This window comes from Scomber scombrus, chromosome 6 (genome assembly GCF_963691925.1).
Source record: "Scomber scombrus chromosome 6, fScoSco1.1, whole genome shotgun sequence".
In the NCBI taxonomy this organism is placed as follows: Eukaryota; Metazoa; Chordata; class Actinopteri; order Scombriformes; family Scombridae; genus Scomber; species Scomber scombrus.
The window spans coordinates 16,811,289-16,830,263 of NC_084975.1; the positions used below are offsets into that span (position 1 = coordinate 16,811,289).

Consider the following 18,975-nt stretch of genomic DNA (forward strand, 5'->3'; position numbering starts at 1 on the left):
GTGCTTACATTACACACAATCCACAGACAAATACATGTATTTAATTTAGTCATAAACAAAACAAAGACATTTTTTTTCCAGTTAAGACTAATGTGCAAGACTTGTGATCTTAACGATATAAGACACTTGTGTGTGTTTATGTCTTTGGAGAGTTGTTTAACAGTCCAGTTTTGTCTGTGGAGTGTGTCAGTTCATTGCAGCAGGTAGTGCAGATCATCATGGTCTCAGTCAGCAACATGGTGCACAGCAGTATCTTCATATATAATATCAAGTCAATGGCACTCATCAGCCAGTACCCTCTTAGTAGTCAACAGCACATCCAGTGAAATAAACTCAGTAGTATCTCCAAAGCAAAGACCTTCACTGCTGCCTTGTAAGCTGCTGTTTCATGGAGCTTGTGAGACTGATATCAGCATTCAATCCTCTGTCACCCTCTCTGTCGATCAGCAGGAGTTACGATTAGGCAGCAGGAATTATGCTCCGGCCTTAGTGCTCTGGTTGCCGTGGTTGTAGCTGTGGCAACCGGTGCAGCGGCAGGTGACACGCGGTCACCTGGGGCTGGGTGATATGCGGCGGTTCCACATGCCGCGTTTGGAGTGATAGTGGTGGAAAAAGTTCCTTAAGTAGATCCTCTCCACTTCCAGTCCACCCTGGAGGATCCTGGAGCAGAGAGCAGAGGTGAGCTTTTCTCACATTTCATTAGATTTACGGGAAAAATAAATAAATACCCAGTACAGTATACTCCCACACTGTTATGTTCAATGAATTCTGGCAAAAGTTGTGTAAGGCCAAATTCAATAAGTTTTCCAATAGTTTTTTGGCAGCTTTAGTAGTGTGCTAGAACTTGTTACACTTAAGTACAAGTCTCTCAATCAAAATGCATTTACTACTGTTGGTGAAGAAATGCGCATTATCCTCTTTGCGCATTATCCTCCTACAGTGGCTCTTTCTCTTTGATTCTGAGGGTCTGGCTGTAAAATATTTCTCATACAGATTGCTGAAAATATTCTGCAGTTGTAACTTGTAGCAGCACAGATATGATGTATTTACTGTGTCAGATCATCTATGTTTATAATTTGGAAGTTATTTGTAGGAATACGAAATGCCCCAAGAACAACAGGGAACAGCAACAAAAGGAGCCAACCGTTTTCTTTTTCTATTTTTCTAATAAAATTAAAAGAAAGGAAAAAGTGGCCAGTAATTCTTTGCAACAAGCAATTTGAGTCCATCTGTTTCACATTCATGAAGCAAGGAACACACCTGTCGAGGAGTTCCCAGTCTTCTCCTCCCCAGCGGTCTGTGAATTCTTTTGTGTTCATTCCTCCTACTGCGTCCAGATCTGACTTATAGATCCCCAGCAGTCCAAACCCATTCACCTCCCAGTAACCTGCAACACAGATGGTCACATGTTCCTTCAAATTTGATGTCGCTTCTCATCCACACTTATCCTGTTCTTCATTTTATAATAATTAGCTTTGATACGCACCAGTCACAATATATGTGTGACCTCTGCCTTTTTCTAAAATATCAACCATCATCTGCCACTTGTTACAACCTGGCAGGAATAGATGTCACAACACGGGTGAAGCCAGTAGAGATTATTTTAAGGTGTTTGTCTGCAGGCAATGAGCTTCAACAAGTCCAAGCGAGAACAACAGAGGAAGACATGAAACATCTTGAAGTTTCTCTTGAATAGTCTCATATTGGCATGTATTCCGTGTATTGCACGGGCTTCCCAAAAAAAGGAGTAGTAATACAAAGGAAAAAAGGGTCGGCATCCGATGCAGAAACGTGTGGAAACTGCTCAACACGTGTACACCTGCAGGCAGTTAAAGATGTAAAGAACACACTAAAGGTCTCCCTATTTGCTGTAAGTCTCACAGGGTTTCTACACACACTACTACACAAGTTTTAACATCTTCTTGGTGACATTTAATAATTTAAAACTGGGATGTTTTGGAGTAAAGTATGGAATTGGTCTCATCACATATGATCTGTTCTTTAAAAATAAAAATAAAGTAAGTAATAAAATAAGTCTCCATGTAAATCCATTCATTTAAGAAAAGAATTTCATCTAGATTTAATGACATATGAAAATCCCATTTCTACACTCTGATGATGTGAAGTAACTGAAGAGCTGACATTTTGACAACATAACATCAATTTAAGTTTCTTATTTCAGTTACAGAAAGTAGTTTCATCTGTTTTTTTCCTCCTTAAATTCAAAAACTACAAAAGAAACAGTCCGCATTAATCATGGCCACATGAAAGTAAAGATTAAAAATGAGTGAATCTGTGCCTACCTCTGGGCTCCAATGGTGTGGACCCACAGTGTAGTCTCATAACTATTGGAGCAAAAGCCATGTATCCCTCCACACAGTGCTTCCTGATAGTTTCGATGATGGAAGGAGGGAAGTGGATGTGGAGGTCACAAAGAAACACAATGCTGTGGTTATCCTGAAGAGGAACGAGAGGGACAGATTAAGTACATGAGATATATTGTTGCTACCTACTGATATTTGTGGAGAGATGTTGCAGGACTCACATTTATAAGGCTGATACCTGCTTGCAGACCAGCAGAGCGCTCGAAATTACCACTTAACTTCACATACTGGTACCTGGAAAATTTCATGGGTATAATTATATATATATATATATGTGTGTTCAGTGTGAAAGGCTAGCAAACAAACATACACATATACCTGGGGAGAGAGGATTTCTGTAAAGCCTTCCTCACGTCCATGTCAGTGCTGTCAAAGTCTGTGATGATGAGATTAAAGTTATCGTCTCTGGTTGTTCTGAATATTTCCTCCATATCAGTAATCAGCTGCTGCACCCACCGAGCCTGGTTTTTAACTGAGGAAGACATACAAACAAATAGTTATTTATTTCCACATTAGGAGATTCATGGACTCATGGTCCATGGACCACATGGTATAGTGTTGTCTATACATGAACACCTTAACATTTCACTTTGACAACAACAGTGTTACAACAAGTAATAATTAAACTAATGTATGCATATGCCAATATTACATCTGGTGTGTTGGCTTCAAAGATAAAATCAAGAAAAACTGTGCAGGCGCCTTTTTCTTGATTAAATTTAGAATTACTATTTTTTAAATAAACAGGAAAGGATTCTAAACAATATACAAGTGTCCTACAATCCAGAAAAGGACCATTTAAACATTATTATACCATGGTCTGGGTGAATACTCGATTCTGACTGGCTGCAGGGTGTCCATTAATTCCTGATAATGAACACCTATTAAGTGGTTCCAGTGAAACTAAAATGAGTTACCATGGCAACAGGGACAAAGTCAAAACCTCCATTTACAATTTATTGCAACACGTTAAGAAGCTAACATCTAATTACAACAGGGCCGATCATTTGTTTGTGAAAATCTTGACAGCTAGTTTTTTGTTAAACATACTGTCAAATTGTATTTACTATGTGTCAACCGTATACAATGTTACTGACATTGAATCTTGCTAGAATAACGTTAGCACAGCCAAAGGGTTCTATGGGTTGAGCGGACTAGAGATATCTCCCGTTGCCAAGTTGTATCTAAGGTTTTATTCCTAAGTACTGGAGTAATGAACAGCGTTTCCATTGCATAGGAACAATATGGGATGGTAATGACTGTTGCAGGTATTAGTCAAATCCTCAGGTGTTCCCAGGGACACTGAATAATGGCTTTTGAAAAACTTTAGCTTTTGATAGCAAAGTTTGTTTCTGTTTTTTATGCAGGTGATCATGGTATATGTGTGTCCATAATAAGGAATTAATGGACTCCACAGATGCAACTATCCCGCATTATCATTTACATGTAGAACATACATTTAAATGTTCACTTTCTAGACTCTTATAAATCATCTCAGAAAGGATGACGATAACATGAGTAGTATCACTTAATCCATTTTATTCTTTCAATTTTTCATTACTTGAGTAAATAAAGACCTCTGTTATATGCTTTGCGCACTATTATTTCAGCATCGGTAATACAATTATATTGTGCTAAACAGTAAGTCCTCCTCTTCAATATTTAATTTTTTTGTTCACTTCCCAGGAAGACTTTCTAATTTCAGAGACGGACTGCTACGGTTCACTCATGCAAGAGGTATTATGTCTTTCTACAGCGTGAAATAAGAGTCTGAGAGGGACATACTGACATACTGAGTTGATTTTATGTTGTTTAGAATCTGTTCCTACATGGTTGCTATCTGAATTGCTTTTACTTTTAACACCTGAGTTGATTGATAATGAATGTCTTTCAGAACAGCAAACAAGGAGCACAGTAAAATAAAGATTGAGTTTTTTGATACTACATTTGATAATGACTAAAGGTAGATGCACAGTACCCGGCACTATGAAGTGGACGGTGGCAAAAGGATTCCAGCGGAAGCCCACCGGCTTACACAGCACTTGCTGAGGTTTTGGCTGCTGGAAACCAAAGTCTTTGCTGCGTTGCCTGCTGTGGTGAATCAGAGCGTAGATGTACTGTGACACACGCAGCAAATGGCCATTCAAATCTTTCAGCTCCAACTCTAGAAAATAGCGGCTGCCCTGAATCCCGTCCACACGCTTCTCCACGTTAACCACACGCACCAATGTGAACCGCCTGCACAGACACAGAGGATCAAAAACACACAGTTCAATACTTTACAGAGCAATTATATAATCTATGACATGCCAGTACTCACTGTTCAGTTAGGGTGTGGGCACCACTAAACACTCAAGATAAATGTTAGGGGTCGCAAGAAACTTAAAGAATTTGGGACTTTTGTCTACTCTTTGCATTTTTTCTTGTAATATACTGCATTGTCCTCTAAAAGTGGTTAGTCTGAGAAGGGAAACTCACTCTTTGGTTTAATGGACCACAACTTACAGAAATATATGTGACCTGTTAGAAGGATTGGATGTAAATGTTCCTTTAAGGGGTCAAGAGCCAAAAAAGCTGGGAACCACTGAGTTTACTGTTTTTTTTTTTTTTTTAGAGAGAATACAAAAAATTTGGGGGAAAAAAACTTAAACTCACTGAAATCTGACAGATTCCTCCCAAAAAGCTTCTCATATTTCACGTGATGCATAGGTACACAGGTCTATACACACACACTTACCCATGGTGCTTTTCGTTGAGTTTGTCCATGAAAGCGTTGACCACCGGCAGCGCATCACTGGACTGGAGCAGTAGATTTCCAGAGACGTTGCAGCGCAGGTCGATCCAATCTGAGCGCTGCGCCTGGAGGTCCAGGTGGTTAACCTGGAAGGTCTGGCTCCAGTTCACCTCAGGGTCAAACACTGGTGCAGGGGTAAGATCTTCATCATCGGCACCTTCAAAGTCTCCTCCTGGTCCCCATAGAGAGTCTCTCTCACCCTCTCTGGTGTCTCTCCTGCTCTCTGCCCTATTGTAAACCTCATCTTCCTCCCCCACTTGGTCCTTCTTGTCATTTGACTTTACCTTCATTTTGACCATCTTGTCTCTAGTGACCATCTTAGCTCTGTGGATGCTATTTTCTACATCCTCCTGTAGAGGCATGTTCATCTCTATCTCTTTTTTTCTCAGGCTTTTTCTAGTATCTGTGACCCTCTGCATCAGGCTAATTAAAGGGCGGTTGACGTCTCCCTTGGGAGTGGTAAAACGTTTGCTGGCAGCTTGCTGGAGCTCCATTTCTCTGTTTATATATCTCCACTGCTTGGCCACTGTGGGTTTAGGCAATGGAGCATCCCTCTCTATGGGTTGAAGCTGTGAATCTTTGATTCTCTGGATTTGGGTATGGTTCATTTTACGAAGATGCTGGATGTGACGCTGTTTATTACTGAGCTGCTCTGATGGGATGACAGGTCGTTCTTTTGCCCTGGGCAGCTCTCTGTCTGCTAGTATTGGTGGATTAGTCTGTCCAGCTATCTCTACAGATTTCAGCTTTTGCCTCTTTGCTTGTTTTAGCTTTCCCTTTTGTTTTTTCTGCTGTACTTTTTTAACTGGGCCCTCAAATTTCAACTCTGTTCTGTTCTGTTTCAGACTCAGGTAATGTTTTAAGGCTTGTGTTGGCACTGTCTGCAGAGGCTCAGCTGGTTTCTGTGGTTGAGGCTGTGGGAGGTTGTCTTTCCCTTGCCTCCTCAGCATCTTATCTATGTGCACATTTGTGTCAGAAGAGTTCTTCAGGGAGTTGTTAGTTTCTTGCATGACTAAGGAGAAGAGTTTGCGCTTGCGTTTTAGAACATAATCATCATAATCATCCCCGTAGTCTGGAAAAAGGGCATTATCTAACTGCTGGTCCGGCTTGGCTCTGTTTTCTTTTGGATAGGCTTCATTTTCAAACTCGTATTCCTCATCTAGGACTGACTTCAGCCTCTGGAAACCAAAATCTGAAATTCACCAGAAGCAAAGACAGAAAAGGACAATAAAATGGACTGACAATACAAATATTCGACTTTAAAAAAAAAAGAAAAGTAGAATTAGGAAGTACCTCTGGCTGCGTTTCCTTTTTCCTGCGCATCAGAACGGTCTAGTCTCATGTATCTGGAGAAACCGAACCTGGAGACAACACAATAAAACGGTTAACGGTAAATAAAAAAGTTTACATTTTCTTGGTGTTACTTGAAGATCACAAATTGCAGTTTTCAGATGAGACCCCCACCACCCAAACAAACTTTCACCCTCTGCTGTGTAAAAGATTCTCAGTAGATTGAGGGTTACAGCACCCTCTGTTGGTTACACTGTAAAACCCACGCTTCTTACTAGGTGTATTTTCACTTAGCACAGAATGTCACAATAAATCTTACTACATATGGATCTATACTTTGTCATGTTTAGTGCCTGAGGTCTCACATCTTCATGTAGTAAGGGCTCTCAGGGTAGAAGCAGCTGTTCTCTGTCTCCATGTGTGTGAGTCGGGTGTAGTCATTGGGATAGATGTAGGACATGTGGACCTGGGGAGATAAAATGAAATTCTGTTTAACCTATGAGAACATGAGCAATGAATAATGAGTTCAATTAGGTTTATATGCTATAAGGGTTCCATGCTGTATAAGTATGTGTATGAAGGTACTTTGGATCATTAAAAAGTCAAGTAATGAGACTTATACAATAAGGTTGCACAATCAACTGAAAGAATTCAGACGCCTTACTAAATGCTCTTTCAGTTGTAAGTATGGTGGCGCAATTTAGATTCCTTAAATAACTCAGCACAACAGGAGCAAGTTCAGGAACAAAATAATAGAGGGCCATAAAAGATGGAAAAAGCTTCCCTTATTGCTCTGGGCAACATAAACAATAAACAAATATTTTCTCTGTGTAAATTGCAAAAATATGGGTCTTTAAATCCAACACTGTATTCATTACCTTTTTTGTGTGAATGTTATGCTCTCAAGAACATGAGCTGAAAATCAAGCGGTAAAAATATCAAATAATAAATTGAATTATATAAATACATACAAACTGAAGTCCTTGGTAGCGAAGCAGAGGAAAGTCTTTGATTGTATAGCTGGGTTTGTACGAGCAGTCTGGTAGAACACCATGTAGGAACTTGCTGTTTATCAAAGGCACTACGAACAAACACAGCACAAAGATTTGAGATGAGATTACTTTGTTCATTTAGTGGGAGGAAATAGGTTGCACAATACTTGCATCCGGGATGGTTGGAAACAGTGGCGGAAAAACAGAGCAGGAGAGATCTCTCACCTTGGTACAGAGTGTCTCGTGGGTCTTCCCTCAGCATGTCAGCTGCGGCGTTGTGCTGTTTTGAAGGGTTGTGTTGGTGGCTGGCGGCTGTCTGTGGTATGTGGGCAACATCACTCATTAAAAAGGCAGACTCATCTGTGGGATAAAGCAAAGCATCGGAGTAAGACAAGCGCTCTGCACTCATTGTGTAACAAAACCACAGACTTGATATACAGTTTTGAGCATCCTTGCAGAATAATAAAGGCAGACACAGCTTTGAATTTTGAGACGCTGTGTGATGGAGATTTACCCTGCTCTGCACTCTAATACAAAATTCACTGAGTAATGTTTTTTCAAGCAGCAGGAATGATGTGTGAGGGTTTATGTACTTACTAACATAGAGCGAGATGTACTTAGATTCAATAACCATGAACCTAAAGCCTTGGTCCAGGAGCTGCCACTGTGTGAAAAAAACCCACAAAGAGCTGTTTGTCTCTTGCAAGGGTATTCACATTGCAAATAAAATGAGCACAGACCTGATATAAGAGTTGGACAAGGAAAGAGGGAGAGGACATTTGTAATGACTGTGCTAAGTATAATTACTTACTGCCACCTCGACATGGTCAGTCCCTCTCTCATTCTGCTTATGGATAACCTCAAAAAAGTACCTCCTCTGCGCAGAAAGCCTGTCAGACAGTAAAAGTTCATATTTAGATACTATATCATATTCATATCAAACAAACCTTAATACAATCATAAAGGTCCAAGCCCAGAATCTGGAGGTCAAGCGGTTTCTGGCTGGCTGCAAAAATCTGTGCACTGATCTCTTTCTGCTGTTCTTGGGCCTCTTGAGGCTGATTAAACAGCACATACTGTACACATGTAACCCCTAAATCTTAACCCTTGTATTGCCTGATTTGTATTTTCTTTACTTTTACTGTACAAATGTAGTACACTCCTTGCACACTCCTTCTGTTCAAGTGTGTGTTAAAATGCATACATTATACTGTAAATAAATGAATCATAACTTCTAGATATAAAGTTCTCTTTCAAATAGATGTGACCTCCTTCAACATCTTGAAAAAGACACTTTAAGTGAGCACATACACTCTTATAGGTTCAGGGTAATATGTTCAGATTCTTATAACTCTGAGTACAAACAATGTCACTGGACATGTACATGAACTTAACATTGATCCTGATTAATAATGTTTGCATGTCTGCTCTAGTCTCAACTCATCAAACTGGTCTTAAATGTGAAGTAGACAAAATTTCCTGCGAAATGCTATAAACCACACCCACACTGTGTGACAAAACTTCCCATCATGCTAGCAAAAGTGTTACAATGTAGCTCACAGCAGGGGTGTAATTGTTTCCATGTTATGTGTTGTTACAGTAATGCAGAGAGTTTACTATATCAGCAATTCTGCACTGGATTCCCAGAAGGGTTAATACATATTTAGACAGAAATGGTTAGGGGACTTGCAAGAGACATATGAAACACTGTGTTCATAAATAGTATGGCAGAGACTGTGATATCTTGACTTTTGGCTTCTAGTGTTGATTAAGCTCTTACAAATATTTGGTCCTATATTTCCTATAATGTAACTTAACAGTGTCTTTCTATTAAGACCCTCCCTGCATGGTAGTGATGATATTCAAGTGTAGTTAAATGCATGGGGGTCAACAGTTTCGGTTACTGCAATTGAGAGATTTCTGTTTGCGTTGTTTTGTCTGTGCTGGTTTAAAGTGGAAAGGCCTCAGCTGGAAAAAGGTGAGAATCTGATAACGTTTTTTTTTTTTTTTTTTTTTAAAGTTTTTGTTCCGGCATAGACACCTTTATTGACAGTAGAGAGACAGGAAATAACGGGAGAGAGGGGGGTGTGACATGCAGCAAAGGTCCGCCGGCCGGGACTCAAACCGGGGTCCGCTGCGTACGTGGCATGCCCGCTTAACCACTCGACCACCTGCGCACCAGAATCTGATAACATTTGCCGGGTGATTTTTTTTGTTGCCTGTGGGACATGCTACTGTTAATTAAAGTTGATCAAACTTTTTTTTTTTCAAACTAAACTTTAACAACACCGTTTTGTCAGCCAGGTAAGGGGACAATTTTTCCACTTGCCCTGATGATCTTAGCGATTGATTAACAAAAGAGTCTAGTATGGTGTCAACTCACCTGACCGGTGTAGAAGTCTGACTGGCATACTTCTCAAATTCACCTGGGGCTGTCCATTCCGTGCCTGTCTATAAGAAACGAAAAACCAACATGCAAACAAATACTACAGTGACAATAATGAGGAAATTACCCTAAGCCTTCTGCCTCTTAAGAAGATGACAGACATTCATACCTTTCCGACCCAGGCCATCAACTGCAGGTTTAGGGGAGAGTCATCTGTGCTGAGCCAGAATTCAGAGTTGTCATCAGAGCTCAAGGCAAACACAAACTCTCCTGAGAAACCAGAGAGACAAAAAGGAGATAAAGAGATTGATTGAGAAAGAAATAATCAGTGAGTTATCAGACAGTGAAAAGAAGACAAAGTACTCGTTGTACCGTCAGAGTAAGGATGTAGATAACCAAAAATCCTGAGCCCATAGTTGGTCCACTGAGGAGACACAGCCAGCTTCTGCACTGTAGTCCTGGACTGAAAAAGCAAGGAAATGGAAGCAGAGACATTGAGCAAGGATGTTTACTCAAAGCGAAACTACACCTTCTGTCCAGGGACATGAGTATCTAGCATGTGGATGTAGAATGTGCCTCTGAGTGGAAATGACTGTGAGCATGCGTGTGCCTTTCCTCGTGTCAGAGCGTGTCCCGCAATGTCTTTGCCACATAAAATTAGATAAGAATTGCATTTCAGTCAGCAGAACAAATGTTTTCCTACACATGTATTTGTTAAACAGCTATACGTGATTGTTTGATCTTGATAAAGTTGTCTTCTTGTGAAAACCAAGATAAGAAAAGTGTTCATCTCCTAATCAGATAACCACAAATGAACATACGGCATCATTTCTTAAATGAGTATTACGGACATCAGTAGTTTCTGCTGACATCCTGAGTACTTTCCTGGGTTTCTAAATATTAACTTGTGAATTACAAGTGACTAATAAATAACAAGGAGATTTCCATTTTGGAATAACATACAAACGACAAGAGTAAGTGTAAAAGTTTGACATTTGAAATGAATTACATGAAAAGATCAAAACCACTACAGCTGCTGGCTGTAGCTCCATATTTAAACAGACAGACATGGAAGTATGGAAGTATCAATCTTGTCATATAATTCTCAGCAAGTACGCAAATAAGTGAATCTCCAAAATTATGTATTTATACTTTATTAAATATGTTATGAATTTCTGGGGTTTGACTCACATGGGGGTAGAGCGGGTAGTGCAAGTTCTTGCGGAGACCAACTGTAGAGCTGCCACACCAGTCCTCAAAGACATGCAGATTAGCCTGTCCCTTATACTGCAGGCAGAGAAGAGAGAGTCATGACGATGCTGGTAACGCATCAGTGTTTGTGCTGCAGTCAGCAGCGGGACAATTAACCATCTGGCCTCAGTACTTAGCCAACTAAAACCAATAAACACGGACTTGCGTAGCTACAACTTCACACACAATGGCAGGGCTACTGATCTCAACTATTATCCATTTCCTGTAGTCCAACTTCCTTCCTGTATAAACAGTCAGTTCAGCCAAATCAAACAACAGATTTTCACCTTTATCTCTACTAGCATCTCAAGACATACAGATAGTTTGGGGCCAGGTTTTGAGATAAACATACAATGTAGGGAATTTACTAGTTCACTAGTAGTCCTTACTGTATTATCAAATGACAAAAACCTTCACAGAAACCCATCACTCTGGACAGACAGATTGTGAAGGGTTTCATCATTGGAATTACTTTTACCAAAGAAATAGCTCTAAAGAATAGTTAAAAACTGTTGACAACATTTTTTTGTAGATTATTGAGAGTAAATTTGGCACTGTCTGGAAACAAAAATGTATGTAGATATTTTTAAGTGTTATTTTCCAGTTTGTTGCAATACCAAAATCAAAGCTACCTTCACTTACACTAAATTAGGCTGGAGGAAGACATCTCAAGGAAATCAAACCAAAAATATACTTATAGCTGGATGCCGCTGGAGCTTAGCAATGTTTTTATGCAAAGTGGGTGAGTCATGTTTACATAGATAAAGAATCACAGGAATTGGGTGACAATGACAACCGTAGTCAAATTTCTCTTCCCTGCTTCCAATCCATTGACTGATGGAAGCACTGGAACGCATGCATGAACACTCAAAGGAAGTCGAGTTTCAGTAGAGGCCCATATGTCCTGTAAATATACACCTCTACAACATTTGCAAAACAAGCCATGTTATCTGAGCTGTGTGTATGTGTGAGTGAGTGTGTTGACTACTGCAGGTTCGAGCCAAAGCCTTCATATTACCGGCCCTCTAGTAGTTTGTCAGATTTCACGAGTGGTCAAGCCAAACCCTGCTGTCATCAGCATAGCTGGTTAAATGTTAGCGTGACCCAGCTTGCAGGTTCAGACGGAAGTCCGGAAAACAATGACTCAAGACGTTCACAGGATCTGTGCTGCACGTAATCTTTAAACAAGGGCTTTCCTTGCTAGTGATCAAAGGCCACTTGACTGGGAGCACATTTAGCTTTTTAACAATATGTAACTTTTATAGTCATATACTGTCAACGTGTTCTGAGATTTCAATAATACTTCAAAGATCCAGTAATTGCTCTGGTTTGTAAGCAATGTATAAATTCACATGCTCTGTTTAAAGTGAATTTGTCCAGCAGATCCAACATAAACTGTTCAGAATCTTCTCAAATTATGTAACTGTATTTTACTTCAACATTTACAGGCATTTCTCATGTAAAAAACAAAACAAAAAAACATACTTTCAACACTCTCTGACAACACATCAAATATATTTCGGTGTAGGCTTGGGTGATACACATATAAAATGTTCTTCCACTATTTTATTGTCATATGATACATAGAGTATCTTGGTATAATTAGTTGTCTGAATATTTCAGTGCAAAATCCGTTAGACAAATTGCCATATTGCCCTACCCTGTTTGGGTGTAACACCTTGTGCATCAGTTTGTGAAGCATTTTTTTTCACAGTGTAAACAACATCCAACAAAAGACTAAGAACACACCATACATCACAGACTGGGCCTTTAATGCTCTACACAAATATGATCACTCAGACTATTTACAATGCGATCATGACAGACACACAGACAGCAACAGCTTCCCACTGAACATGAAATACGAGTTGCAAGCAACTGGCTGAAGCACAGCCCAGCCCAGCTTAATATAGTGGAAACATGATGACTCTAATACAGAGCAATGGAAGCTGCTCAAACAGACTCTGCGCCTGGAAAACACACTGTAAACAGAGGCAAATGCACCAAAGTGGGAGGGAATTGGGCAGGTTATTCGGAGTTCAAAAGAGGTGAGATGGAGTATTTAAACATGTGGGCACCTTGGACACCGACACACACACATAAACACACCTCTGGTTTCCAGGCTTGTGGAATATAGCTGGAGCTCCAAACAGCTGAATCCTCCAGGGAGTCTACTTGATGGTCCCTTCTGACCTGGAAAAACACACACACAGACAATAAAGTCACTGTCTTTAGCTTGGTTTCCTTCACCCCATCATATTTTCTATAACTACCTCTTTTTCCGTGCACCGTCCTTACCCTTTCGTCAGACATGGCTCTCCCCCAGCTGCTGCCGTCCGGATTCATACCTGAGGAAGAGGTTGTAAACAATCAGAGCAGGGCAGGGATGACAGACAAATGTGAGCACTGTCACATGATCATTTCTACTGAAAAAAAAAAAAAAGATTTGTGGGGTGCAACAGGTTATTATTATTATTATTATTGTTGTTGCACTGGCTTCCTACTTATTTTGAATGTAAGCTAATCCAAAACTAGTATGTGGCTTGAATTACTCCTGATGTTTGGCAAAATCAGTTGTTAGGTGAAGGATTCAGCTGCCAGGGTGCGTGTGGAGAAGGGGAAAGCACGCGTATATGCAGAAAAAACTCCTGTAATAGTTAAACCGGATCTCAGACAGCACAGACACACTTCTGCTGCGTATGCCACAAACCACAACCAAATAAGCGCTCCTGCAACTAGGCTGTTGACACACCATGTCATAAATCTTACATGCACAATTGTGGGTCACACACTATAGGTGTTACCAGATTACCGGTCTTTTTTTTATACAAGACGCTTTTTCATCCATTTCTTGTGGGGTTATGTTGCATGAACAATGAAGCCCAGTGTCCCAATGGAGTCCCACCCACTCCCTGTTCCAATTCAATGCTTATGTCCGCTTCATGTAACTCATCTCAGCCTTCAATGAGCAGCGACGACACTCCTGTGTTGGTGAAAATCACAGGAGATGAATAAATGTTACTCCTTCACCTCTTCCATCATGTTTCAAATTATAGGGCAGTCTGTATTTTAAAAGACCTCTGTGTTTCTTTTTTTTCCAGAGCTTGTGGTGTCAGTGAGTGAGCGGAGTGTGGTTGTGGACTCGGGTGTCTGTCATTATCACAAGGGTGGAGATCTCCAAGCACACACACACACGCAGCCAACTCTGACAACACACGTAATTTTAGATTGGTGGTTAAGAAAAGCAAGAGAGGAGTATTTTTATCTTCATCTGCACTCCACTTCTGCCGCTGTTGCCATTTCTTTCATCCCAGTGAGAGAATGCATTTGCTTTTTTTCTTCACACAGTCGTCACACAGAAACACAAAATGACTGGCAGTGCTTTGTTTGTTGAGATGTTTTTTCATTTGAAAGAAAGAAAATTGCTGCAGAGCTTTGCTGGTATTGAGCTTCCATGCAGGGCACACAAATCCCGTCTGAATAACAATGAGACTGGATGTTTTTCAAGTGGCATACTGTATTAATGTGATGTTTTTGTCTTTTTTTGGACACAGATTTAGCATAGCTCCTTTCCTGAGGCAGCTGAAAAAACAATGTTCCTGCTGGAAATTTAGCTTGACACCCTGGTGCACTTATATGTAGATTTTCAGGGAAGAGGCTATAGGTAATGTACAGTATAGAAAGCCAAAAATAGTCTGCATAGAGGAAGTGATACATTGATCAGCAAACGTAAAAACCAAAAGGTTTTCTACAGGAACAAAATCGGCAAAAAAAAAAAAAAAAGATGGTGAAAAGGTCAACTACAAAAACGAAAATTTGGGCTTTCCCAACAAAAGATAATTCAAAAATATGCCAGACATGTCCAGTAAATCACAACATTCACCTTCCCACACAGGAATTTCTCCACTGGGACATTTATTAACTGAGGCACTTCATACGTTATCTATGTTCTTAAGTGCCCATGTGACGTACATGTGGGAAAAACAAGCCATCCCTGACAGACCCATATCTGAAGAACCAAGCTCAAAAGCGCTCCTGTGGCAACACATACTGCAAGTCTTAATCATTCAGTTTCTCGACTGCTGCTGGTAGGTGATGAATGTGTTCCTGTCCTGCTGCACAGGAGGAAAGCAGAACAATTGACACCTGTTGTTTCTAGGTTTATTACTTGGACACACAAAGCTGAAAAGGTTTTTAAAGACTGTAAACGTCCTATTCCTAATGTTAAGATACCACAAGGGGCCATATTCTATAGAGTTATAACACTGACTCATTTCTCTCCTTCCACTCTCCGACTGCACTGGTTTCATTTCTGGTCTTCTTCTATGAAAACGTTTCTACAGTCTGATTGTGAGATTGGTTAGAAACGTGTCAAAGCAGTCAGATGAAGTACTTAGGAAAAATGCTTCACGGTAGATTACACACAGTATCTGATCTTCTATATCTGAAATACAGCATTTATTTCGAGGAGGGGATTTTTGACCTACTGATTGTAACATTTGATAATCAGGTGTAGATAGATGGCTAGAATTTAATCAAGGCCTGCATATAAAGATGTCATGATATTTAATAATGTAACCCTGCAACCGGTTACATATCTGTGTGTCATGTTTTCAGGGCAAGAAATAGTAAGAAATAGGAGAAAAACTCCTGCTGTAACTATTCAAAAGGCCATCGTGAATTGTATTTTGGATGTTTATGACAACTGTTTTTTTAATCCTTATGTCCACTACTTTGGAAGTGCATCCCTCCATTTTCAAAAGGCCTCACAAACTTTAATATATAGGTGTCAGTCCTTTTAGTTTTAGTACTAAATGTGTATTTTTTATAGCAATATTATCTTTTATAATATATTAATATTATAATATATTTTTCTTACTTATGGCGGTCTAAATGTATACACCCATACATTTAGATTTTCTTGTTACACCCTCTTATTTATTGATTTATTAATTTTATAGTGACAAGAAGATTACATGGACCACTGCCACATACCACAGCCTTTATAGCCTAAGCTAATGTGTGACTGAATAGAATAGAATAGTCTTTATTGTCATTGTACATGTATATGTGTAAATGAAAGCAATCCTTAATGGTGCCATTAAGTAAGAAAAATATTATAATATTAATATATTAATATATTATAAAAGATAATATGACTATAAAAATACACATTTAGTACTAAAACTAAAAAGACTGACATTAGTAATTTAAACTGCTGATGAGCATTGGAAATTACCGAGGAGGTGTATCACTGTCACCAATGAGGCCACATGAGTGCAATACTGGAGACAATTTCTAAGTATCGAGTTGCAGCACTTTTGTTCGCAATCTACACCTTAACTTCCTCAAAGCTTTCAAAAACTCTCTTTACACTGCCTCCTTTTTATCTTCATGACCTCCTGTGATTGGTTATAATATACTGAGAGAAATTTAATAACAGAAATAATTGCTGTTACCTGGATTCATCTAATTTGACAACTAGTTTTGCATGAGAATGTCTGCTATATTCCAAAAAATTACATTATGAAAGTGTTTGAGTTTGTCTGCTGCTTAAAAAAATAAATCTTGCTTTTGACATTTAGATCACTACAAACAGCCTGAACAGCAATGACAGCATGTTTTGATGTGTCAGACCCCACCTTCCATTGTTTTATTACACATATAGATCTCCACACTGCTCTTTGAGATCATCTGTTTGAGGGCTTGCAGAGTACTTCCTGGGAGAGAAGTCCCACTGTGACAAGGGGGCTACAGCCCTGGAATGTGTAGATAGGCAAGCCCTGTAATGTAGGTCTTAGGCATGTGTTTACACGCCTGGCTTTGTTCAAAGTGTGTGTGTGTGTGTGTGTGTGTGTGTGTGTGTGTGTGTGTGTGTGTGTGTGTGTGTGTGTGTGTGTGTGTGTGTGTGTGTGTGTGTGTGTGTTTTGTGATTTCTCTCTAGTGGGAAGACACCAACCTGACTATTTTCACTGTTCTCATCTCCATGTATGCCAGTGTGGTGACACCCTGATGTTAAACTTGGGTGTGAGTGCAATGCAACAGATGGCAGGCTGAGGTGTAAATAAGGTCGAAGAGGGAGGAAGTTTGGTTACCCAGTGTGAGACAAGACATCCTTCGGTGTGGAAACCTGTGTGATCAGACTTCCTGACCTCCCTAACCCCCTCTCTAAACACACTCTATTTCTTTAAATCGACCTGTTGTTTCACCTGCTGTCAGCTAATATTTCCTGTGCAAGCTCACCCAGCCTCATTAGTAGGGAAAAAGGAGAAACAGTAAAACTAATATCCCTGTTAATGCTTATACAAAGGCTCATAAGGCATAAATGTTATTTAATAAATTTACTTAATTTCACATATACTGAGTGACCAGAAAATAGAAAAACCCTTTAAAGTTGTTGTAATTCAGTACAACACAATATTCCTGTAATGAATACCACTTTTTGTGTAATTTTCTATCTTCAAGAGTGTACTGTGGTGTGTGCAATACACTGCCTTTTATTCTAAGACGTTTAAAATTAAAATCTGCAATTACACATTTAAGAATGAGGTGGACAAAACAATGGAAACAGCTTTGCACAGTCCCATTTTAACACCACAGTGTAGCATTAATAACGTGTTAGACATGACTTAACACCAGACGAGCCGGAGGAAGTTATCGCATGATGACACAGTTTCTCCTTTTTCTGGTCACTCATTGCTTATTGTTTTTTTTGTTTGTTTGTTTTGTTTAACTGCACACTTTGATTTTTACTGGTTCTGCAATTGAGGTTTTGTGTAATTTACACTTGCAAGCAACTACAGGTTGTTTAATCGGCGCAGCGCAAGTGATGCATAGCTATTACAAAAGTTTAAGGCTTGAGCAGGACCTGTCGTAACATCGTCTGTACTGGCCACCGCAAACTTACTGGTCCCACCGCTCCACGCTTTTGCAGCAACCATCTCGTGATAGACTGCAGCCGCTCCGACCAACAGGATCGCCCCGAAAAGAAGATATCTCCCGTTGCGCCGCAGTTTCTTCAGTGGGAAAAAAGTCCCGATCATCTTGGCTCTCGGGTTAAACCTCCTCCCGAGGAGTTATTCATCGGTCGAGTCACCCGCTTTGTCATCAGGAGGGGACAGACCCCACGCACCGTCAGCACCCGTCCCTCCGTCGGGCTGCCACTCACCGCTGCTCCGCTCAGTGCACCAGTGGGTGCACACTAACCCCGGGGCGCCCCGGTTATCCCCGGTGCGCACGGCCCATGGCGGTTCTCATGATCCCCGCGAAAAAACCTCCACCGTGACCGCGCTGACCTCCGCTCCAAGTCCCGGTGTGGCGCACGAGAAGCGGCTCGTGAAACAACAGCGCAAGCAGTGAGACTGCACATCAGCCTCACTGCACTCGACTAATGAACAGAGGGACACACAGAGGGAACCGGAGGAAACCCGCAATCTGCCTTCACAATTAAAGCATAACCGTGTCACACCGCCGATTAAATACACATTCAATGCGTCTGCGCTCATAGAAACTTTAATACATTCATTTAACTTGCTTCATATCACTCATGACATGTATATACCTTTCATGGCGATACACTGGAGCAAAAGTTTCAAAATAAGCGTCACTTGTGGGATTATTTTTGAATCTGATACCGGAAACGGTGCTGTGTAGCTTGCAACAAGCTTGACGTCTGAGGGAGGAGTGTAGATGGGCAGCACCCATCAACCTCTTTACCTGCAACAGGTAATAGCAACATTTGCAGATACTTGACATGAGCTTCCGGGTTTTATCAACGGCTACACTTTAATCATGATACCTGTTAATTTGAATTGTTATAACATTTAATCATTCACTCTCCTTTGAGGAACAGATTATTATGTCTATAAAGGCTTCTTC

General features: G+C 40.3%; 1 protein-coding gene across 1 annotated transcript; it reads right to left on the reverse strand.

Moving 5' to 3' along the window:
* Positions 1–521: 521 nt before the first annotated feature.
* b4galnt3b (beta-1,4-N-acetyl-galactosaminyl transferase 3b) lies at positions 522–18,140 on the reverse strand. The gene is made up of 20 exons (XM_062421107.1): positions 18,005–18,140; positions 13,396–13,445; positions 13,207–13,290; positions 11,038–11,133; positions 10,219–10,309; positions 10,016–10,116; positions 9,844–9,911; positions 8,272–8,350; positions 8,058–8,124; positions 7,686–7,820; positions 7,440–7,549; positions 6,834–6,934; positions 6,472–6,539; positions 5,122–6,370; positions 4,363–4,622; positions 2,703–2,856; positions 2,546–2,618; positions 2,304–2,457; positions 1,261–1,387; positions 522–660 (listed from the first exon to the last, which is right to left on the reverse strand). Exons 1-20 carry the CDS (start codon positions 18,138–18,140, stop codon positions 549–551), a joined length of 3,315 nt encoding a protein of 1,104 aa, XP_062277091.1. The 3' UTR covers positions 522–548.
* Between the last annotated feature and the right edge of the window lie 835 nt (positions 18,141–18,975).